The sequence below is a fragment of the Sinohyriopsis cumingii genome, chromosome 11 (genome assembly GCF_028554795.1).
Source record: "Sinohyriopsis cumingii isolate HCF-2022 chromosome 11, ASM2855479v2, whole genome shotgun sequence".
NCBI classification, from domain to species: Eukaryota; Metazoa; Mollusca; class Bivalvia; order Unionida; family Unionidae; genus Sinohyriopsis; species Sinohyriopsis cumingii.
This window is the reverse complement of record NC_142971.1, coordinates 110475285-110501156: the sequence shown is the minus strand read 5'-3', so window position 1 is coordinate 110501156 and position 25872 is coordinate 110475285. Positions and strand designations below refer to the sequence as shown.

General features: G+C 34.8%; 1 protein-coding gene across 1 annotated transcript in view; it reads right to left on the bottom strand.

Moving 5' to 3' along the window:
• LOC149789285 (tRNA (guanine(6)-N(2))-methyltransferase THUMP3-like) overlaps window positions 1-25872 on the bottom strand; it is a 58138-nt gene that overhangs the window by 13123 nt on the left and 19143 nt on the right. Inside the window, exons 3-6 of the mRNA XM_089975476.1 lie at window positions 25192-25447; window positions 16059-16560; window positions 8415-8484; window positions 2924-3039 (exon numbers count right to left, since the gene is read on the bottom strand). Coding sequence (XP_089831602.1) covers window positions 2924-3039; window positions 8415-8484; window positions 16059-16560; window positions 25192-25447 — 944 coding nt within the window. The remainder of the gene's footprint in view (window positions 1-2923; window positions 3040-8414; window positions 8485-16058; window positions 16561-25191; window positions 25448-25872) is intronic.

Here is a 25872-nt window from a genome sequence, read left to right as displayed (position 1 = left end):
TGAAAAAAAACTTTTCTAAATTTACAATGATTTAAATTTAAACAGCTGCCAATTCATTTTGTAATTATAATGGAAACCAATTCATTGTGTATTTAGATAAAATAAACACAATCTAAGTACTTATATATCCAAGAAATCAATCTAAGTGACTTTTATACAAAAGAAACTACAATAAGTACATTCATACAAAGAAACCAAAATAAGTACTTTTATATATAAAAGAAACCAATCTATGTACCTTTTATGCTAAAGAAACTAAAATAAATAGTTTTATGTAAAGAAACCAAAATAAGTACTTTTATATCAAAGAAACCAACGTAAGTACCTTTAATACAAAAGAAACTAAAATAAGTACTTTTATATAAAGAAACCAAAATAAGAACTTTTATATAAAAGAAACCAATCTAAGTACCTTTAACACAAAAGAAACTAAAATAAGTACTTTTATAAAAAGAAACCATAATAAGTACTTTTATATAAAAGAAACCAGTCTAGGTACTCTTTATACCATAATTATCAACTAAAAATAAATAAGAATTAATGTTTTCACTATTGGGTTGATTCACTTAAACATACATGATATTATGGGAAGGAAGTTGTTTAAAAATGTATATCAGGTTACTCTGGCTACTCGAAGAGTTCACATGAAAATGATACAAAATTCTAAATTTCATCTATGGTAAGCAACTCCACAATGAAACCACCTTCCCCCAGGTCCCATGTATATTGCACTGGAACAGCTTTTATGTAAAACACAGAGCTGACCATTATCAGGCTGACGATTTAATAGCCTCTGACATCAGAAAGGTACTAAAACTTAGACAAAATGTCTTTTGGACAAAATAACTTAAAGTGAGCTTTACCCAGCCAAACCAAAATATTACTGTGCATTTCTGATGCAAACCAATAAGTAATTCTAATATTTAAGAGTGCCTTTCAAAATGCCAGTGACTTTTTGGCACAATAATGTAAAAGCAGTCCTAGCTCAACCAAACCAAACATCGTTTTGTGTCTATAATGATCACTAATAAATATAAAATGAAATCAAATATGACATCTCCATTTTAATCTTCATAGATTAATTTGACATTTAAAAAAATATAGTTGAAACAAATTAACACTGAATATATAAACCTTAACAAGAGTCCCTCGAAGGGAATGACACTCTACTGGGTGAAAGGAATTTCCAGGAATTCAAGATAAGACCATTTCTTCTTTTTAACTCATATTCTTCAACAATATTTTTTTTTTAATTAGCTGCTGTGGTTGACATATTAGATGTTGACTTGGCACCATTTTCATTTAGGACAAGGCAGACCTCATTAGAAATGTTTATAAGAAAAACCAAAGTAATAATCACCATCCATTCAGGAGGAGTACTGACAAAAAGATATGTAAGACAGTAACTGGGGCAGTCATACTCGATGTACAACTGGTACCATTTTCATTTAGGATCAGCTAGGTATCATAAGAAAGCTATTAGTGAAATCCCCATGTTGATATAGTCATCCATTTTCAAAGCATGACTTTTCATTCAGAAGGGGAAATAAGATTTTCAAGATGGCTGCTGTGTGATAGCCATATTGGACATCAGATATGTTATACACTTTTATGCACTTACTATAGTACTGTTTTACCCTGTACTGTTTTATATAATCCCTACCACTGTTTATAAATTTACCTCACTCTTCAGAACACTATTCCTACCTCACTCTTTAGAACACAATCCCTACCACACTGTTTATAAATTTACCTCACTCTTCAGAACACAATCCCTACCTCACTCTCCAGAACACAATACCTACCACACTATTTATAAATTTACCTCACTCTCCAGAACACAATCCCTACCACACTGTTTATAAATTTACCTCTCTCCAGAACACAATCTCTACCACACTGTTTATACATTTACCCACTCTTCAGAATAATCCCTACCTCACTCTCCAGAACACAATCCCTACCACACTGTTTATAAATTTACATCACTCTTCAGAACACAGCCACTACCACACTGTTTCTAAATTTACCTCATTCTTCAGAACACAATCCCTACCACTGTTTCTAAATTTACCTCACTCTCCAGAACACTATTCCTACCTCACTCTTCAGAACACAATCCCTACCACACTGTTTATAAATTTACCTCACTCTTCAGAACACAATCCCTATCACACTGTTGATAAATTTACATCATTCTCCAGAACAATCCCTACCACTATTTATAAATTTACCTCACTCTTCAGAACACAATCCATACCACATTGTTTATAAATGTACCTCACTTTCAAATCTATTCCTAGGCTGAACATATCAATAGCAGTGATTTAAGAGAGCAATCAGATAGGGATGACCTAGTTTGTTACAATAAATAACATTTTTGACTATTTTACCCTATCTGACTACAAAGCTGGTCTGATGCAGCACAGCAATATGAATGCTGTCTGGGTAGTAAGGGGAAATAACTTCACAGAGATCTGGAGTCTACTAAAATTTCTTCAGCAAAAATAACTTCTGTGCCTAAAACGTAATGCAGTTTCTAACTTATATCTTCAAACTCATAAAGTGCTTATTTTTCTTGCTGCAGGTATAACTTCTGATGGCTTACACAATCAAGCATGATATGGCATGATGGGAAATGTTATATTTTTTGAATGTGAAAATATAGGAGCTAAAAAAGATTTAAAAAATTACTCTACCCATAAGTTTGTATATTTAACTTAAGTATATAATAAGAAAGGTTATCACTGCGGGGTCCCTGTGTTATTACATGAGAGGCATGATGAAGAAAATAGAATATAATGCAAAATAATTAAATATTTCTTTCATTAGAAGGTAAACTACATTTTCTTCCATTTAAATGCCACATGACAATTAAAATTTGATCTATGAGCTTGCAAATCACCTAGGAAGAAATACCTACTTTCCTTCCTGCCTTCGCTTCTCATTGAGACAGGTTACATTGTCAACAGTTCGCGGTAAAGCCTTTTTGGAGATCTCTCCCGCTATATGATATGCTTCTGGCCAGCTCACGGCAGCCTTCAAGATAGAAAAAGTGATGACATTAGTATAAAATACTTCTTTTTTTGAAAGCATACATCAAATAAAAATAAATAAAAAAGTTGTTGTTGTTGTTGTACAGTTTAACGCCATTTTTCAGCACACGATAGGCTATACATGGCGACCAGTATTAATGGTGGAGGAAGAACCCGGGAAAACCCTGGAAAGAACCACTGACCCACGAGAAGCTACTGGTAAGCTTTCTCACATACCCACATTAGCCGAATCCGAGACTCGAACCCACGCAGACAGTATATTCCCGGATCTTTAATTCTTCTCTCCTATTATTATGGGCCTAGTGATATGGATCTGCCACAGGGTAACAAATTGGTGTCATACATGCTTTGTATGTATGTAGTCCTAGGTTCAGTCCTCAAGGCTTAGTGGTTTTTTTTTTTGTTATCTTGTTTCCTCCTCATTAAGGCCACACCATGAGCTTTAGATGTTGAGGCAAACAATAACACAGGATTTCACTTTTTTAAAACAAACTTACTAAAATTATTCAGCTAAGAAAGAAAACTTGTTCCAAACTGAAGATCAGAGGTTTATGATCTTCAGTTCTACTTTATTCTCAAGTACCTGAAACAAAATGCCTGAAAATGATAAATGACTGACATGAAATATATAGTTTCATTGATTCATAGATGTATCATGTTTAATATCAGCAAAACCTGGTTGTTACACTTTATTATGAATATCGATAAGGAAATAAAAACAGACCTGCCAACCCTGACGAGTCCGTCTCAGTAAGGCAGTTGATTTTTTTCCGTAAGAATGACCAGTTTTCAGTAAGGTGTAACAAAATATCAATAACTGCTATTGTAAAGCTGGAAAACATAATTAAAAGTTAGACACATTGACGATAAACATTATGTTTAACTGAAAAGTTTGTCAAGTATGCATAGATGTTATTTACCACTAGTGCAGTTGCAGCTCAATGGCTTGTTGCTATCTCTCAACTTGACATAATTCTTGGAAATTCTTTTCCACTTCACATGATGATGGCAATCATATCTCCCGCCACAAGACATACTCGAAATGGCACGTTATGTCCAACAAACGTAATTGTGTCCTTTCCAGCTTTTGTTCAAATGAATCTGAATACTCCTTTTTATTCTTCTGTGTTGATTATAAACACTTTTCTAGAAGCTTATTTTCCCTTTTGTCTTAAAAAATGCAACCCTTTCTGGACGCCATTTTTAACAATTCCATAATCAACAGTTTGATCATGCAGGTGTTTCGCATGAACAAAAAAGGTGCAGTTTAAAGTGTCTGTGGTGATGCTGTAAAGTTAGTCTAGTTCCCCAACTAGTTTCACTAATTCTAAGATGAAACCTGGATCCAAATAAAACACGGATGAACCAATTATCCGGATTTTTCAGCAACAATCATTTTTCCATAGTTTTTGCTAGTATGCCGTAAGTCTGTATTTCAAGGGTAATTTTCGTAAGACTTACGGCAAAATTGTAAGAGTTGGCAGGTCTGTAAAAACACTTATAAATACCTAAAACAAAAATAAATTCTGTGTTGTATGCATGAACAGCTAACAAACACAAGTTAAAGAAGATAATCAATTTGCCTCTTTCAAAGAAATAACTGCAACAAAGAAGATATAACTCACAAATGACAACCAAATTTAATGTGGTGGTTCCACTTTTTCTGCAAGAACTGACATCACAGAGAGCAAACTCTGTCTGTGTGGGTTCAAGTCCAAGGCTCGGCTAGCATTGGTACATGGGAAAGCCTGCCAGTAGCTTCTCGTGGGTCGGTGGTTCTTCCCTGGTTTTTCCAGGGTTCTTCCTCCACCAGTTATACTGGCCGCCATGTATAGCCTATCTTGTGCTGAAAAATGGTGTTAAACCCTAGAACAACAACAACAACACAGAGAGCACCACAATAAAAGATGACCACAGTTCATTTGTGGACAATGAAATCTTCATGATTTCTTTTTAATTGCTGACTGTGATGGAATTTAGAGAAGTAAAATTAAATGAAACTTGAATTTCGAGTTCAGCTGCAAACAATGATGCCTTCCCATATGACCCTGACCATTCTTTAACGGAATATTGGGGAATCTCAGGTACCAGCACGATTAAAGTAGATTCACTGTTAATCTATTATTCATGCAATGGCATTTACAATTGGACAAAGTAAGTGCTATGTTATCATACTGAACTTTTTACCCTACCAGATAAAGGAGTGGTCAAGTTAAATTGTAAGAGAAAAATCTATTACCTACTGTTTCTGTCAGTTAACTGGCTAAGTGTGCAAATGCATAAATAGAGACTCAGCATCAAAAATCTTTTTACTGACATTAGTTACCCACTAAACACCAAAATAACCTAGGCCCAGAGGAGCTATCTGAATGGTACAGCAAAACCCAGTGGAGAAAACAAGTCACAACAGCCATAAAACAAGAATACAGCAAATGGCACTTTACATGCCTACCACATTTTAATAATTCTCAATGTAGGAACTAGTATTAATAAGTCTCAATGCAGGGACTAGCATTATTAATTCTCAATGTAGGGACTAGCATTAATAATTCTCAATGTAGGGACTAGTATTAATAATTCTCAATATAGGGACTAGTAATAATAATTCTCAATCTAGTGACTAGTATTAATAATTCTCAATGTAGGGACTAGTATTAATAATTCTCAATGTTGGGACTAGTAATAATAATTCTCAATGTAGGGACTAGTATTAATAATTCTCAATGTAGGGACTAGTATTAATAATTCTCAATATAGGGACTAGTAATAATAATTCTCAATGTAGGGACTAGTATTAATAATTCTCAATGTAGGGACTAGTATTAATAATTCTCAATATAGGGACTAGTAATAATAATTCTCAATGTAGGGACTAGTATTAATAATTCTCAATGTAGGGACTAGTATTAATAATTCTCAATATAGGGACTAGTAATAATAATTCTCAATGTAGGGACTAGTATTAATAATTCTCAATGTAGGGACTAGTAATAATACTTCTCAGTATAGGGACTAGTAGGGCATTAATATCTGAGTGACCAATGATAAAGGTGTGCTGTGCTAAACTAAGTTATTTGGCAGAATCCAACATTTTCTTGTTGGACTTTCATGACCGTGACCTCAGATGTGTAGACCCCAGAATATATGGGTTATCTTTATTTACCAAATTATGACCTGGAACCATTCAACCCCAAAATCAAAAGGCGTCTTATTTAATGTGCATGCTATGCACAAACTTTTGTTGAAAAGGGAATTTCTTTTGCAGAAACTTTTTCTCTTTCCTCAGTCACCATGATCTTGACCTTTAACCTTTGACTTTAAAATCAACAGGTTTCTTTTTTACAGCAAGTGCAAGCCATCAACAAAGCTTAAGTCTAAGTCTGTAATGTAGAACTAATGTTAAAGTAAAGCAATAATTTTTCTACTTTTAGTTACAGTGACTTTGACCTCTGAACTACAAATCTGACAAACTTCTTCCTTACCCAAAGTGCAAGCTATCCACAAAATCTGACAAAGGTATGTCCTGTAGAACTGAAGATATTGTGCTCAAGAGAAACATTAACGGAAAGAGGGAAAGCACTGCACAATACACTGCACCAAGAGGTGGTTGGATAAAAAAAATGAGGGGTTCCTCTTGAATGGCGCTGAACTCCACTGCACTAAAAAGTTTGTGTTTAGTAGTACCACTCTACAATTGCCAGTAGCTAGCATGTTAGTTCAAAATCTGTCAAATTTACCTTTCACATGCAGCCACATAATGGAATATGCAGATAAAAATCTCATGAATATTTGTTGATTTCAAAATTCAATGATCTGATTTTAGTTCCAACTTTTTGATAATATAAATTTAATCCACAAAAAGGTTTGAATAATCTCATTATCCTTACTGCCATGTAATTCCTTAGATGCTACATTTTGACACTTTGATAACCACAGGCTTCTGTCATGACCAATAATTATCAAGATAACAATAACCACTGAGAAACACAGTATTGCTGAACTCAAGTCAGCATGACTTTTGGTCACCAAAAAGTAAAAATGGTATATTAGCCATTTAGACTTCTCTCCCACAGACTGTGAAATGTACTTGATAGAGTATCAGACTAATACCAGTTGATCATGTGACAAGGTCACTTCCTTTGAAAGCACTGAGCATCTCATGTATCAACTGTACATTGGCAATGGAGGAATATATTGTTGCAGAGTATGCAAAATGTCAGACATTCTCAGTTTAGAAGAAAAAGTTAAATTGAGTTTGAACAAACAAAAGAGGGCAAATCCTTTGATCACAAATGAGAAATTTGATGTCAAAAAGATTCAAACAAATATCACCAATTAACATTCTACAGCAGTGGGAAAATGTAATGGGTGTGTGTGGGATTTGGATTTTTAACGTAGCTTTATCAATTTTTCAGTCATATCACTACAATGTCTGCAGTGTGACAGTTTACAGTGATGTCTAGCACTGGGGCATCATGCCGCAGACATGTAGCATGATGTCCCACCCAATCACATTATCCTGACACCAGGCCGCCCAGTCCTAACACTAACCTCTTAATGCTGAGCACCAAGTGAGGCAGCTGCAGCTGTTAGTACCATTTGTGTAAGTCTTTGGTATGACTCGACCGGGGATCGATCCCATGACCTCCCGCATCTGAGGCAGATGCTCTAACCACTAGGCCACTGGAGCAGTAGAAAATGTAATGGATAGATTGTGTTATTTACAGCCATATGTTTATAGTCCAATTTATTGACAAGGTGGTTTTGAACCATGGTTGAAAATGACTCATAATTATTTTAAAATAACATCGATATAATCTTTATCACATTGATTTAATAACATTTTCATGATCTGTATGTGAAAAAATTAAACAGTTTAAATATTTCATACTTTATGTGTACTTTTTACTTGTACATGTGTGATATTCCTCAAAATTGCTACCTATCTTATAAGGCAACCTATGAGTCCATTTTCATGCTGTAGAAGGAATGACCCAATAAGAGGAGGACCACTGCAAATTAAAGTTCATGCAAAACTGACAAACAGATGAATAACACAATGACATCCTTTATTTCTCCATGGCAACACAAAGATGGAGATAATAAATGAGAACAGATTCATATGAAGCTAATTTCAAATAAAATTAAAACCAGATTTAGCTGTGTGATATTTTAACTTGCCAGGCAATGTTCTTTTTATTTAAACTGATTGGGATGTTTTGAATTACTTCTAACAATTCATATATGATGTTTATACCTGAAAACATACACATTTAGTTCCATATCTTGTGTAATACTAAAACTATCAAACTAATTTGCTTGAGTTTTATTTGCTGCAGAAGCTAGTTGTCACTGTACCTGTACAGGGATACTCCCTGATCCACACATGGGATCACAGACAATATCTCCCTTCTGGATCTTGCACAACCTGAAAAACAATGTACCTCAAGTTAGAATTCATGTGTTAAAGAACTGTACAGCAAAATAATTCTACAATTAAAATATTATGTACATCTGATCAGGGTGGGGTGGTGGTGGTGGTGGTGGGATTTAGGCCTCTTTGGGCACTGACAGAAAACAAACTATTTGACCTGTGACCTTGAACATTGGATACCAAAAGTACCATTGAAAAAATTATCTAGTGTTGCTGTCATGTAATAGGTACAGTAAGTTCTCCTAATTATCGCAAATGGCTTTAAACTGAGAAAACAAGAACAACAGGGTGACCTTGATGTATGAATGGAATAATGGAAATGTGATTACAAAGTTTCCCACCAATCATAACAAGGCATGTTATTACAAGTTGACAGATGCGTAGTCAAATTTAAATTTATGTCGACAGGCAGAACCATGACAGAATATGCCCAAGTTTTCAAAATGGGTGAATAAAATGTCCTTAATTTGCCATATTACATGTACCAACCATATGGAAATGATGCAGTCATGAAATCTTATTTGATGGCTGTGTAGGTTGCATATATCCTTCACTGTCCATGAAAATTACATGAAATAAGTCATTTAAACTGTATAGGGTACATATGTTGTCCACTGCCTATGAAAATTATATGAAATGTGTTATTCAAGCTGTGTAGGGTACATATATTCTCCACTCCCCATGTATATTATAAAAAATATGTCACTGAAATTGTGTAGGGTACATATATTGCTCACTGCCCATGAAAATTACATGAAATGTGCCATTCAAGCTGTGTTTGGTACATGTATTGTCTACTGTCCACGTATATTACATGAAATGTGTCACTGAAGTTGTGTAGGGTACATATATCTCTCATTCCCCATGTATACTGCATTAAATGTGTCATTCAAGCTATGTAGGGTACATATATCTTCCAATCTCCATGTATATTACATGAAATGTGTCATTGAAGTTGTGTAGGGTACATATATCTTCCACTCCAAATATATATTACACAAAATGTGCCACAGAAGTTGAGTAGGATTATAATTAGACTACAACATAATTCTTCTGTCTCATCACTTAATGTTATTCAATTTGTGACTTTGGATATTGACAATATTAATCTTTATTTTAAAATAATAGAGCTTTCCACTTCTCCATGAATCACATTATCAAATCTGTAAACAGACTGCATAAACTGATTGGGCTTCCCATCTCTCCCTGAATGAAGTCTGTAAACTGATTAAATAAAGTTTCTGCATATGTTAGTGATGCTGATCTAAATCTTTTCAAATACATATTTCAATAGGCATCTTTGAATTAAGGAGAACTGCAGAGGCACTGCTGCAGCACATCCTATTATTCTATTGATCCAGCAAACTCATGCAGCATCTCCTGTCAAGTGTGCCATTGAGAGTTCAGAGTACAAATTGATCTGATCAAACAAATAAGTTAGTACATCCTCAAAACTGAAGGACAAATAGCAACAACAACAACAGCAAATCAAAACAAACAACATTATTAGGGTTAACTGGCTGTAATTTTCTAATGTTAAGTCCATGCTTTATGCTAAGCCAGCCTTCGCTTTCATAAATTAGTTTTTCATATTTTTAAACATTGTTATGACTCTATGGTCTTAAACTAAGTAATAGAAAAGAGCGAAAACCAACATGTTTTGTAAAATTCACTAAATAATTGATTTCCCTAGAATACAAAGTGAAATTTAAAAAGAAGAGTACAAAAAATTAAAACCCAAATAAATGTAGTTTAAAAAGTTCTATCACAAGTCCAAATGTATGATGTTCCAACTGAATTCCAGTGCTATTCCAAACAAATCCTAATAACAAATGTGTTGACGTGTATGTAGTCTCAAACGTACTAATGTGCCAATGGCCTGAGTGTGGCAATGTGCTCACAGTCTTTTGATGTATCACAATAACATAATCCAAACTGTCCTTGTCTGAATTCACTACAATTCTAAATTTATGTTTTAGTCCAAGAACAGAATACTATTGAGCACTTTGTAATTCCAGTGATTAATAATCTCAAGAAATAAATAAACCTAAATTAAAAACTGAACACAACAATAAGACAGAATCTACTTCAGATGTTGAGGCAAGAATGAACAATCCTAATGTAAACAAGATTATATACCTCACTATTTGCCCTAGGTTGCATTAACCATATTTGGAAAATAGTCTGTCAACTAATTGGAAATTTCCATTCTGGAAGTTTCTAAGGTCGTAATCAAGACTGTATCTTTGACTCAAATTGAAGTAAACATGTTTAATGCTAATAATAACTTGAATATTTAATCCACAATGTTAGAGAAATATTAACTGTGTATTATGTTGCTTACAAAGCAAATGTCACTGGTCAGGTACACCATTAACTTGATTTTAGATAAGGTCAAGTACCAAATAGAGATGTAACATAATCATTAAGAAAAGGCAACAAATAATACAAATCAAACATACATAACAACATATATTAGAAAGGCTTTGACAACCGAAAACTCCCTCCACATATTATGCATCAGAAAACAAATAATACATTTAGTAACCAAAACTATAAAATTATCTTGTCTAACGTATCATAATATGAACATACTTTTATTGACATCTAATATTCAGGTCATAAGAACATTTTAGAAATTTCTAAATCTGTAACAGCAAATATTCTTTGCAACCCAATGCCACAAACATGTTTGTTTGCATGTCCTTTTATCAAACAAATTTTTTTTAACACATCAAGAGTACTGTAATCAGTAGATTATACACCCATGCCATATTTAACAGTCCTCCTTATTGGCAGTAGTATGGAATGGTTAACTCTGGAGATTACTTACCAATGGTATTCAATGGCCCTGACCTTTGAGATGTTTTGTTTTAAATATTAAACTTAATAATAATATGCAGAAAATTATTTTCTTTTTTAAAATTCATCATGACCATTGACTTTTGACCCCAAAATGAATAGGTTTCTATTTTACCTTAAGTGCGAGTGATCCACAAACTTTGGAAAAGGAATTTATTCTAGAAAAAGTTACTGTTCAATAACCTTTTTCCCTTGAGTCCATATGACTTTGACCTTTGACCCTTAGGTCCTGAATTCAACAGGCATCTGTCTTACCTAAGTGAATACCTATAACTAAAGTTGTGATTACACAAATAATATTTCTTCTTTAAGTCACTAGGATCTTGTCCTTTGATCCCTAATCCATTAGACTTCTTTACTATTCAATGTGCAAGCCATCTACAAACTTTATCAGAAGTTTAGTAAGGGCCAGAAGTTTGCTAGATGGTATGAAAGATAGTCTGTCTGTCCACCACTCTACATTGAGACCTTTGCTTTCTGCAGCAGGAAATGGGGTTCACTGGATGTGTCAGTTCATTCTATGTGGTCATTCTAACTGCTCAAGGTATAATATCAAGACATGTCAATTCATTCTGTGTTCATGGTACAATATCAGGATATGTCAATTAATTCTGTGTTCATGGTACAATATCAGGACATGTCAATTCATTCTGTGTTCATGGTACAATATCAGGACATGTCAATTCATTCTGTGTTCAAGGTACAATATCAGGACATGTCAATTCATTCTGTGTTCATGGTACAATATCAGGACATGTCAATTCATTCTGTGTTCAAGGTACAATATCAGGACATGTCAATTCATTCTGTGTTCATGGTACAATATCAGGACATGTCAATTCATTCTGTGTTCATGGTACAATATCAGGACATGTCAATTCATTCTGTGTTCATGGTACAATATCAGGACATGTCAATCCATTCTGTATTCATGGTACAATATCAGGACATGTCAATTTATTCTGTGTTCAAGGTACAATATCAGGACATGTCAATTCACTGTGTTCAAGGTACAATATCAGGACATGTCAATTCATTCTGTGTTTATGGTACAATATCAGGATATGTCAATTCATTCTGTGTTCATGGTACAATATCAGGACATGTCAATCCATTCTGTGTTCATGGTACAATATCAGGACATGTCAATTCATTCTGTGTTCACGGTACAATATCAGGATATGTCAATTCATTCTAACTTCATGGTACAATATCAGGACATGTCAATTCATTGTGTTTAAGGTACAATATCAGGACATGTCAATTCATTCTGTGTTCATGGTACAATATCAGTACATGTCAATCCATTCTGTATTCATGGTACAATATCAGGACATGTCAATTCATTCTGTGTTCATGGTACAATATCAATACATGTCAATTCATTGTGTTCAAGGTACAATATCAGGACATGTCAATTCATTCTGTGTTCATGGCACAATATCAGGACATGTCAATTCATTCTGTGTTCATGGCACAATATCAAGACATATCAATTCATTCTGTGTTTATGGTACAATATCAGGACATGTCAATTCATTCTGTGTTTATGGTACAATATCAGGACATGTCAATTCATTCTGTGTTCAAGGTACAATATCAGGACATGTCAATTCATTCTGTGTTCATGGTACAATATCAGGGCACAACAATATGTCAATATCAGGACATAACTGCTGCTTTTGTGAGAATTTATTTTACAAATCTTGAAGCTAAAATCAAATACTGTCTCATTTATAAAGATGACATCTATGTCTTTATGGTTCAAAAAGGGACCATACAATTGGATCTCTCATGAGAATATTTCATTAGTCCATCCACTGACAAATAAGCAGAATGATATGTGGACATTTTTTTTACAAGCTAAAGCTGAAAATCAAACACTGTACCATTTATTGAAATATTATCGGCAGATTTCTTTATAGTTCAATCAAAATGACCTAGCAATTAGATCTCTATGAGAATATTTATGGGACTAATCTACCTGGCAAATAGATATGGGTGGTGTGAGGATCTGATACATATTTTATTGATTAACTGTTTGTGCACACCAAGAATGGCTAAAATGGTGAAGATATGTGTAATGGGATATCAATTTATTTTTGGATTTGACTTCAATACCATGCATCTTACAACAAAACTTGTATTATGATATGTGTACATGATTTGTAAAACTCCTTTACACTTGCAAGAAGAGTGTGTGATTTAGATTTTTTAATGTAGCTTTAATAATTTTTCAGTCGTATTGCTATGATGTCTGCAGTGTGGCAGTTTATAGTGTCAAGCACTGGGGTATCATGCCTCAGACATGTAGCATGATGTCCCACCCAGTCACATTATCCTGACACCAGGCCGACCAGTCCTAACACTAACTCTTAATGCTGAGCGCCAAGTAAGGCAGCTGTTAGTACTATTTTTAGTCTTTGGTACCGTATGATAATAATAATAATAATGATAATAATAAGCCCAAATGGCCTTGATATCACTCAACTAGTTCAAGTGACATATGTTAGCTTATGAAAGCAAATTCATACATGTGTGGAATTGTGGAGTGGAAATAAATGTTTTGGAGCATTAGGTTACCACCTTGTCTATTATGTATTTTTCCAGCTTCATACCATAATAAATAAGAGTTGGTTGGTTAAAAGACATTTTTGCACTGAATTTTCCCCATCCATTTACCGAAAGTGAACCAGTCACATGACATAATACTTTTCTTTTGAGGAAAGACCTTCCTAGCATTAGTCCACAACACCAATGTTTCATGATAGCTAGATATGCACTCTATTTAATTACTCACATAATTTACATTTGATGGATTAAACTTACTGTAAATTTGAACAAAAGAAAGGAAAAGGGGTCAGGTTACTTCCCTTGCTTGAATTGGCAATCTGCTCCTTAGTTTTTGCAAAACCATATTTGATTGCAGAGCAGCATCCTATGGATAAATCTTTAAGCACTCATGGCAAGTATGCTCTACATCAAATTTAGTTAAAGTATATTTAGTTGTTTTTAAGAAGAATTAATTCACAGGCTTTTATATTTTTAGTGTCATTGGCATCATCCATACTGAATTGGAAGCATTTATAATTCCTGAAGGGTCTTCATTCCAGGATTTTTCTGTCACATTTCTCTAATTTTTTTTTATAGAACAGCAGCTTTTATTTTTAGTAATGGAGTCATATCTGATGGTTGATCTGCATTATTTGAACATAACTGAAAGGTCTTCCTGACAGGATGTCTTCTTAACACATTAACTCCTGGTGACGAGTTTATGTGGCAGGAGGTAGTAGCCTACTGCCGAGCTCTGTAGCATCATGGTCATGCATGATACACTAAAGTGGATGGTATTATAGAAAGGTAGACAGATGTAGCTCTACAATGATACCAAATAATCTGGAAGTTCTAGTTGCACTACAAAATACTGAGAGAAAAACCAAATTTTTGGACCAGATTTTTTTCCACCCAAAATTGGCTTGTCGAAATCTGATTTTGTGTCTGGATTTTTATACTTTTTGGTCTCAGATCCAAGGCAGACTGGTATGAACTGCAAACAGACAGCTGAACCTTTGCAAAAGTAGGATAAGATGGACATTTGGAATAACGAGTGGTCTCGATATGAAAATAATGGTAAAAAAAGAACTCCAACTTTTACCCTTCTGCTCATGTGCAAGCCACATAGCCAATGAAAAATGATGTTTCTAACACAACTAGGCAGTATGTTATTGGAAGATCACCAGGAAGTTAGTGTTTTAGGATGTATTCAGAAATAGCTTTCAAGATGTATTTCCTACTCGAATTTCAGGCAAAAATGACAAAAACCTACAGGGGTTAATATGTTAACAAATTATGTTAAGTTGATTTTAAAAAGTAATTTAACTAGTTTTTACTATAGTTTAGTAAAGGTGGTAAATTAGCATCATTTGTAAAGACTTTAAGTTGTTCATGCCAGGATGCTCTGTGCCAACTCTGGATAAAACTGATCCTGTGTTTTTTTGGGGAATTTCAAATAATACTGGAACATATACAAAAATTAATTGTAACATTAAATACTAATAAGTTATATGCAGGAAGAAGAAAAAAATAGTGAACCTGAAACGAACTATGTAACATAATATGCATGTCAACCATTAAAATAAATAAAATTAAAAAAATTCACAAATATATTATTAAGCTCAGGTGGAAGTTGAAACAAGAACCATATACAAGTTAATATAGTTGACATACAGCTGTATGTACAAAATTAATTTTGTACATTTGTATATGGCATAATGGCAACTGTACATTGGTATACAGCATAATGGCAAATGTACATTTGTATATGGCATAATGGCAAGTGTACATTTGTATATGACATAATGGCAATTGTACATTGGTATACAGCATAATGGCAAATGTACATTTGTATATGGCATAATGGCAAGTGTACATTGTTATACAGCATAATGGCAATTGTATGTTTGTATATGAGATAATAGCAATTGTACATTTGTACACAGCATAATGGCAACTGTACATTTGTATATGGCATAATGGCAACTGTATGTTTGTATATAGCATACTAGCAATCAAAACTCTTTTTACCAACAACCAAAATGTAAGCACACACTACTCTTAGTCGCTACTCATCACGTAAATGTTTAATAAAAGGTCAAACTGACACGTCTCTTTGACTGAGCAAAATATAACATATACACTTTCCTTACCTGAGCATATTATAGGCTATCGTAGGCCGCAGAGTTGTGGATCCAAAATGTGTGAGATTTCGTTTATGAAGACTCTCTTTGGTCAATGCTATGCACACGGACAACTCTTGACCATCTATGACCAGTACTACCTCAATGTCATAATTCTTCATGTCCACGTTCCAACCAAAAAGGTTATGGATAGCCCCTCCAAAATTTGCTGCTGCCTTCATTGAATCAAAACAGTGTTCTCCATTCCTGATGCATGTGACTCTGAATGCTGGTTTTGACGGGTCATGAGAATTTATTTTTTTCTTTGTTTCTGGGCAAGAGTTACCTATGGATGGGTCCAGAGATGAGTTTCCATCACCTATCTCCATCTGGTGTTCAGCTTTGCAAGAGAAAGAATTCTTCAACTCTACCTGATCAGTTTGCATGGAGACAATCCCTAATAATTCTTCATTTTTCTTTGCTTTCAGACTGCTGGACTCAACTTCTATTTTGATTCTAGTGTCAACTGAGTCTGCAAGTAATCCGGATTTGAGTGTAAAATATACATATAAACACAATGTCCCAGATTTAAATGCAAAATACACATATAAAGAAAAAGTAACCATATATGTGTAAAATAAATGCATAAACACATAGTTTCCAGATTTAAGTGTAAAACATACATATAAACACAAAGTTTGACTCTGGTCTGTAAAATACTTATTGTGAATTTGACACATTTTGAAGAGCTGCATCTGAAGACCCAAAGCTCTCTGGACCCTCAGTAACTAATATGAGATTCTTGGACCCTCAGTAACTAATCTGAGATTCTTGGACCCTCAGTAACTAATCTGAGATTCTTGGACCCTCAGTAACTAATCTGAGACTCTTGGACCCTCAGTAACTAATCTGAGACCCTTGGACCCTCAGTAACTAATCTGAGACCCTTGGACCCTCAGCAACCAATCTGAGACCCTTGGACCCTCCGTAAATAATCTGAGACCCCTGACCCTCAGTAACTAATCTGAGACCCTCCTTCCAAATTTGATATGACCCTGTAAAGTGTTATTCCTGTGAAAGCACCATTTTGTCCCCAAACAGGATAAGCAATCCCCTTTTGAAGGCAGTAAAGTATAAACAATGCCCTTTAGTTGGCAATAACAGGATAAGCCTTCCCCCTTTATTAGGCAGTAGCAGGACAAACTATCCCCTTTAGTTTGCAGTAACCACTTTCCCTCTAAGCTAATGGTGGATGTGTGTGCTATGCATGCTGCATTGTGCAAGCATTACGGTGACTTGAGCCAAAATCTTTAGATCTTCATCAATTGTGATGCACAGGGATGGCTAAGCAGCTGTGTGACCACGCGCACATGCAGCTGAGAGGGAACATTGGTTGGCAGTAAAAGGATTAACAATACCCTCTAGCTGGCAGTAACAGAATAAGCAATCCCCTCTAGTTGGCAGTAAGAGGATAAGCAATCCCCTCTAGTTGGCAGTAAGAGGATAAGCAATCTCCTTTAGCTGACAGTAACAGAATAAGCAATCCCCTCTAGTTGGCAGTAAGAGGATAAGCAATCTCCTTTAGCTGACAGTAACAGAAGAAACAATCCCCTCTAGTTGGCAGTAAGAGGATAAGCAATCTCCTTTAGCTGACAGTAACAGAATAAGCAATCCCCTCTAGTTGGCAGTAAGAGGATAAGCAATCACCTCTAGTTGGCAGTAAGAGAATAAGCAATCCCCTCTAGCTGGCAGTAAGAGGATAAGCAATCCTCTCTAGTTGGCAGTAAGAGGATAAGCAATCTCCTTTAGCTGACAGTAACAGAAGAAACAATGCTCTTTAGTTGGCAGTAACAGGAGCTGGCATTAAAAGCAAGTGAATTAATAAAAACGTTTCTTCAAATAGGGCATCTGAACTAATATAAAAGAACATAAGCACAAAAATCACAACATCATAAAATACTGTTATTCTATAAAAGCTAAATTACTTTATTGCTAATGAAATAATGTTATCCCTCCATGGAACTTTGTCTTCTAACATGGACTCATAAAAGTTTCCAGCACCTGGAGACTAATGTACAGGGCCGTCAATAATAAATAAAGCTTTACTGAGATCTTTGAGACCTTCCAGTAACCCAGTCAACAGATTTGTAATTTAGGATGGTGGTGGAGAAACAGCAAGGCTCTCGCTTTGAACAATAAGTTCCTGGCGTTAATTTCATGTTCTGAGATGTGCAGGATACATGTATGTGGCTGCTAATTCACCATTGGTGGTTTCGTCAAGGTTCTCACATATCCTCAGTTTATAATGGTTTGATTTTTACATTGAAATTACTTGTCCCATGGAGAAATGGTTAATAAACAGCACTTGTTGAGTTTTTAAACCATGTCTCTTCTTATCTCAACAGTTTCAGTTAAAATATAAAGAAATCTCTGCAGTCCTTTTACATTTCAAAGCTAATAGTGAAATATCTTTGCAGCTGCACAGTCAAAAATTCTAACCCAATCCAACACAAAACCGGAGAAGTGAATGTTAAAAAAATGAAGATAAAAAGACGTAAATCATTTGTACAAAACATGCTACCAAGAAACACTGAAACTAAATCTATACAGACTTAATAATAGAGCAGTGGTAACATATGTGCTTTGCAAGTCTGCAAACCCAGCTTCGATCACTGGCTCAAATAACCTTCAAGTATCAGAGGTTGTTCATTTAATGCTGATGGTTTTCATCACACAGTGACAAAATAAAATCAATTAACAGCTTTGATTCATTTTGGGTAATTATGCTGAGAACTAGAACATAACCCTGTGTCATCCTAAAATTAGATGCAAGAAATGCAGTACCAGATACGTTATTTATCAAATCAATATGAAGTAAATATTGAAATACAACTTTGATACAAGCGAGACACATTTTCTCAATAGTCATAGACTCGACTGAATTCATAGGATAGAAGTGATCATCAACCGAACTGAATTGAAACAAATTAGTAAAATGTCACACTTTTTTGTACATGATTAAAATAATGATCTGCTCTGAGTTTAAAAGTATATGACATATATGTAGTGTCTGGTCTAAAATGATATTATACAAATATTTCTTCTTCAGTTTTTTGGCAAGTAACAATGTCATGTTACTCTGCTCTTTTCAGTCCATAAGCTGCTGCAAAAGTTAAGAAGCCTCTTTCATCTTTCAATTGCTGATAAGAATATCTATTAATTATTCTCTTCACAAATTTCATTGTGTGCTTTTACTCTGCATCCTGTCTTCAATTATAATTTTAAGAAAATACCTTTTTCAAACAGTTTGAAAGTGTTACATGCCTTTTGGTACAGTTGCCATCATTACCAAAATTCTGGATTAAAGTAAACAAAGTCAGAGACTCACCTTCAACTCAAGTACTTGAAACTGCAATCACTGACAGTAACTTATCTAGTTATGTCCATTATCTAAGCATTTTCAAAATGCCAATGCAAAATATTAGTAAACATTCAAGTCATAAGAGGTTCAATTTTGCTTATATATTTAAGAACACAAAAAACTAAAACCAATCAGAAAAATTGCTATGAAAACAATTATCACAGTGTTTCAGTTTTGGTCAATAATAAAAACACAGTATTGTATAGATGCAATAACCCCTAAAACAAAATCCTTTGATAACAAATCTAGAATTTTCATAAAAAAATACAATCTGTTATCTGCATTTGTCTTCCTAACTTGCTTTTGTAGAATGTCATAATTTATATTTTTGTCATTTAATTTGTTTAATTTGTATTAACATGTACAGGTTTGTTTAAATGTTATTATACATTACCATTAACTGGTTGGGATGACATGTTTGTGTTAAATATTTGACATATCATGCTCCCTTCTGACAAAATATAACCTTCACAAATGTTTTGTAGATAAATGTTTCACTAATGAAAGAGAAACATGATGCAACATAATACTTTCATACATTTTCTGTATAAAGAAGAAACATTTTTAGGAAGTAAATTTTTCTGTTTCAGGAAGAGGTATATCTGGATTTATCATTATATCTGGATTTGTCATTATATCTAGATTTGTTATTATATCTGGATTTGTCACTATATCTGGATTTATCATTATATCTGGATTTGTCATTATATCTGGATTTGTTATTATATCTGGATTTGTCACTATATCTGGATTTGTCATATCTGAATTTGTCATTATATCTGGATTCAGATACCTGGTGACATTAAATGGCCTGCAACTACTTCAATCACCCCAGTAAAACGATGGATGCAGTGGCTGGGCTAAATGGCTGAGCTCAAACTTGGAAGATCTCCCAATTCACAACAAAAATGCAGTACTTTCTGTTTGAAGGAAAGATGGGGATGTTAAGGTACCATATATACATGTTTATAAGTAAATGTTTTTACTGAAAATTTGATTCATGCAAATTAGGGGGTCATCTTATAAACACAACATACAAAAAAAATTGGATAAATCTAAGGCAATGTTAGAAACCTCTGATGTTTGCAGCATACAAAAATACTGTCCATTCAAATATTTTAACATTTTCATGTTACTATCCCATTCAGAAATGTGTATACTGTATGCACTGTGTTTACTTGCTTCATGACAGTATTCACTGCACAATACTTATATCTACAGTTATTTGGATTTTAAAAATTCTGAAAACATTATGGGTAATTAAATACAAAGTGAAGTGTCCATCAATGTTGTCTACCATCTGTGTTTACTAGCAAGTATATTGCTTCTATTTTGGTACAAGTGTTAACTACCTGTATTTTTTATTAATATTTGTGTTTTGCTGTATAAATGCTTTGTTTGATGCAATAAATTTTTTGACTATTAGTATTTTCCTGTTCCATCAGTCAGATTTAATTCCCAAGTGATATTTCCCCCGTCTTCTGCAGGAAAAAAATGACCCAAAAGGTATTGGTTTGTAATTGGCAGCACTCACTTTGTTTTCAAGTTTACAATCCCTTTGATCAAGTTGCTAATACATGTACTTATTCAGTATCAAGTAGTGTTCTGCACCTTCCAGTGAATATTTTACCTTAATCCCAAAGCTTGTAAAGACAGCATCCTCGTTTTCTGACATGACAACCCTTTGAGTGAGCTCCAAGTCTGATACTTGGTCAATGCCATGTATTTATTTGAATTCCCTGTGATCTTGCTGCACAGATCACAGACTGTATGATCAAAGTGTTACTTACAGATCCCAAGCTAAGTCTCTACAGAAGTACTCACATGTACTAGTGAAGACATGGAAGATGAATGGGATAATATTTATGATGACTATACAATGACAGAGGATTTCAGAATTGATCAGACAGTGAAGATGAATTCATGGACTTTGTAACAGATGACATCAGATAATGATATTTAAAGGATTTTGAAAATCACAAGAATAAAAAATTAACATTCACTGTTTGTTTATAAGACAGGTAGATTCAACATATTATGGGATATTGCAAATTGAATCATTCTTAACTACTTTTATACTGGTGTGTAACCTGTAACTGAATTCATGGATTTTTATCATATAAATGGATTTAAATGTCAAGCATTATGGATTTTAATGGATTTAATTAGAAGAAATTATAAGTTGACAGTTTATTTGTGACATATTCCACTCAATAATTTACACTGGTGTTGTCATTATTTTTCCTATCCATCCAGTTTGGCTTGTTATTTTTCCAAAGTGCAACACTGGCTCACTGATGACAAGCCACCCCTTCTGACAGATCTGACTTGCAAAATATATCCCAGCTTATAGGAGGGTCAAAAAGATTTTTGACTTTTTGTAGCCCTTAAAAAAAGGAGGGGGAGTCTTATAAGCGAGTATATACGATATACATGCAGAAGATCAATGGAGACCACCCAAACACCAGGTCTTATGACATCCATGACTGACGCTATGGTCTTCATCTTTCCTTTTCTTGGGAAATAGGAAATATCCAGGAAGAGAAGGCTGGAGATTGGTTGTTTAATATCTTCTTTACTGCACTTTTCTTGAGAATGGAAAAAACCTCTTCCTTTAAGTGCAACAGATTTAACTGGTGGAATTAAATGGGCTGGGGGATCACTAGAGTAGGGAGATCCCGAAACCGAAGCCGGTGGCCATCTTCTATAATAGAAAGGATCCAGCCATCTACTGTTATGCCAAACTAAGCCTCAGAAAAAATGTTAGGTGTGGCACCAATAGCAACCAGAAGAAGTATATTCTGCAGAAGAGGGAGAAAGCCCTATGGGCTGTCCAACCTCATCCATGGGAAAGGAGAAAGGTTCCATGAACTTCCTCCATGGGCCTATACAGATTGTCCTTTTAGGGTATGACTGGCAAGGGGGTGCTCTGAAATAGGGTTATTGATTTGATTGTGGCTGCACAGCTTTACAGAATTGCCCAACAGGCCATGCAGGCAGTCATAATGATTTCACTTCTTGGCCAAATTCTGAGAGCTAGGAGTAAAATGCAAGGGACTGGTATTGTTGGTCTCTCAAATCTTGAGTAGCCATGGAGGGAATGAGCCCTCCAAACTGAGTTCCAGGTGGCAGCCCTCAGAATGTTCTTATTGTCCTCCATTATGACCTTGGAAGTGTCCAGTACAACACAGGTGAAGAAGCTCCACTGACATGGCCACGGAAATGTATAATGCCTGCTTTGAAGGTTTTGCCAATGCCTCCAACAAACAATGAACAGCCATTGGCAACAGAGATTCCTCATCTAGAACTAGCCCTTTCTCCTAAGGATTCCAGACTTTTCAATGGAAGGCATGACCAGGTCACCAAAGAAATGCCCACTTGAGTCACACTATCCAATGTGGGCAGTTTACTGGTTCATGAAGGAGTATGAACCTTATGGCTAGAAGCAACTACCAAGGTGGGGAGGACAGACCAACTCCTCGCAAAGTCCTGGCCCTAGATTAAAAAAAGAGCTCCTTAATCATAACCAAGTGAGGAAGCAACAAGATATCTGGTCAAGAGTTTGCCCTAGAAAGTTTTTCTAAAATGGAAAGAATTCTAGAGTCACCAGAACCTAAAGGTATGGAACACAAGTTACTAGGTAAGAGCTGATAACCCTTGTTTACTGCTTTATCAGAAGACCGGCTCTCTTCCTCCTCTGCTACCTTTACCAATGGTTGAGAGGGGACAAGGAACAAAAAGAGAAGGGGTACTATATTGGCCTGTTCGATATAAAACTCACATGGATACAAGGACAGAAAGATGACTTCACCTTGTTCTTTCTACTGGGAGGCATAATACCATAAACTAACATCTCCTTGTTGCAGAGCAACCTGGGAAATTCCTGACAATTAAATCATTATTTTTTTAATAAAAAAATAGGCAATCAAAAAAGATATGCCACTTCACAAGCAGAAGAAAAGTCTCGAATGTACTGAGACTCTATTGGAAAGAATTTCCAGGATTTCAAAATAAGACCATTTCTTTCCTTTAACTCAAGTGCTGATATCTCATATTTTTCAGCAATAACAAGATTTTCAAATTGGCTTATGAGATTGATATACTGAATGTCAGATTGACACCATATTCATTCAAGGCCAAGTTGATATTTCTAAATGTCTTTTGTTGAAAAATCCATGTCAATATGACCATCCATGCAGAGAGATTATTAACAGCAATATTTTCATGACATCCACGCTGGCAGCCAACCTAGACATACAATTAGCATTATTTTCATTCTGGACCAACTAGATATCATAAGAAGTCTATTGGTGAAAACTCCATGTTCAGATCACTATCTATTTGGGAAGAGTAGAAATAATATTTTAAAGATAGTCACCAGTGTTTCCATTTTGCAGAAGTAACAATAACAAAATTTTCAAGATGGCTAGCATGATGGCCATATTGGTTCTCAAATCAGCATCATTACCATTTTGGACCAACAAGACATCACAAGATATCTTCTGGTGACAGCACAATGTCAATTGGACCAGCCATCTAGGAGAAGTTGTACTAAGATTTTTCAGATGACCAATGGGTAGGTCATTTTACTGGTCAGATTGGCACTATTTTCATTTATGACCAGCCAGACATCACAAGTCTCTTAGTGAAAACCCCAGCTGATAGGATCATTCTGGAGAACTAGTAACATTTTCAAGATGGACACTGGCTTTCTAAGCAGCAATTTTTTAATTTAAAATAACAAGACATCCTAAGTCTTTTCAATAAACCTCACGCTGATATGGCTGGCTCTCCATGCAGGAAGAGTAGCAGTAATAAGATTTTCAAGATAGCACTATGGTCGACATATTGGACACCTAATCGATACCACTTTCGTTTAACTCCAACTAGACCTACAGACTAGACTGCTAGCGAAAACTCCACATCAATATGACTTTCCATTTAGGACGAGTAGCAATAACAAGATTTTCAATAAGGCTGGAGTTCCAGTCTCTTATATTGGATATCAAACAAGTACCATTTTCACTGAGAACCAACCAGACATCACAAGAAATCTTTTCATGGAAACCCCATGCTGATATGACCATCCATTCTGGAGAAGTAGCAATGACTGGATTTTCAAGACGACTGCTATGGTCACCATACTGAATGTCTGAGTAGTACCATTTTCATTTAGGACCAATCTGTCCACAGGATGAATATGTGTGTGAAGTTTCATAGCAATCCTCCCAGTAGCTTAGGAGGAGTAGCTATAGAAAAAATGGTGCTAATGGATGGATGAATGAATGAAAGACTATGATACAAGTTCTTCCTGGTCCAGTGGAGATCAAAATTATATTTCCGTCCAAAACTTATAGTGTATAAAAAGATTTACTATGATATCATGTCCCAATTTGATAGACCATGAAAAAATTGTTTTTTTAAAATAATCAACTTTTAAATTGTGGAGACTTACATTCATTACAGTAACTGTTCCGTAACAGCGAACTGTACAATCAATTCATGCATACATATATGATAAATACATGCATATTCCTAGGAAAAGACAAAGTCAGGAGTGAAAACATGATGTAAACTAATAAATCAAGTTTTATCATAATGACAACCTGAAATTTTAATGATATTAAGCCATAGCAGAACATAAAAAGTATAGAATGTGTATTGAATGCGCTACTGGAAAGTTAAATCCCTAATTGTGTGTACACATCACAAGCATCCAAGCAACATCACTGAAAGTGATACCTTTTTCAATGCATCCTTCAGTCTCCATCCCATCTGACTTTTTCTCCTTGTGTGTGCATCGCTTCTTCCTCTTCGGTTTATTTTTTCCTTTAGTATTTGAGGCATAGTCAGTTAAAACTGGATCTCCAAGGTCAGCTGGTATGGTGACAGGTACTAGGACAGGTTGATCAAAGTGACAGAATTGCTGCCAAATCTCAAGCCCAAGCGACCAGGCTACCTTTCCAACATACTGTCGCAGCTTTCTAATACATGCCACCTATGAATGCCAAATACAAAAATTATTAAACAACATTTCTTATTTACGAGCATCATCATATAATCTAATGTATTCTGTGATGGAAAGTCGATGACTGTGTGACTTAGGTATAATATTTAACAAAGTCAAGTATTTTGTTATGGACTGTGTTATAACATTCAGCAGCATTTCTCTTAACCTCATTTGTGCATTAGAAATGCTCAAATTTTTAATCTGACTCCCAGTTGTGATATTAAGACTTGTTTTTTATTCACTATGACTCCTATTTCTGATCTTAGTCTTGCACCATGATGGGAAAGATGATAACATCTAGCAAAGTCAAATATGTGATGGATTGTGGCATAACATCTAGCAAAGTCAAATATTATATGATGGACTGTGGCATAACATCTAGCAAGGTCAAATATTATGTGATGGATTGTGGC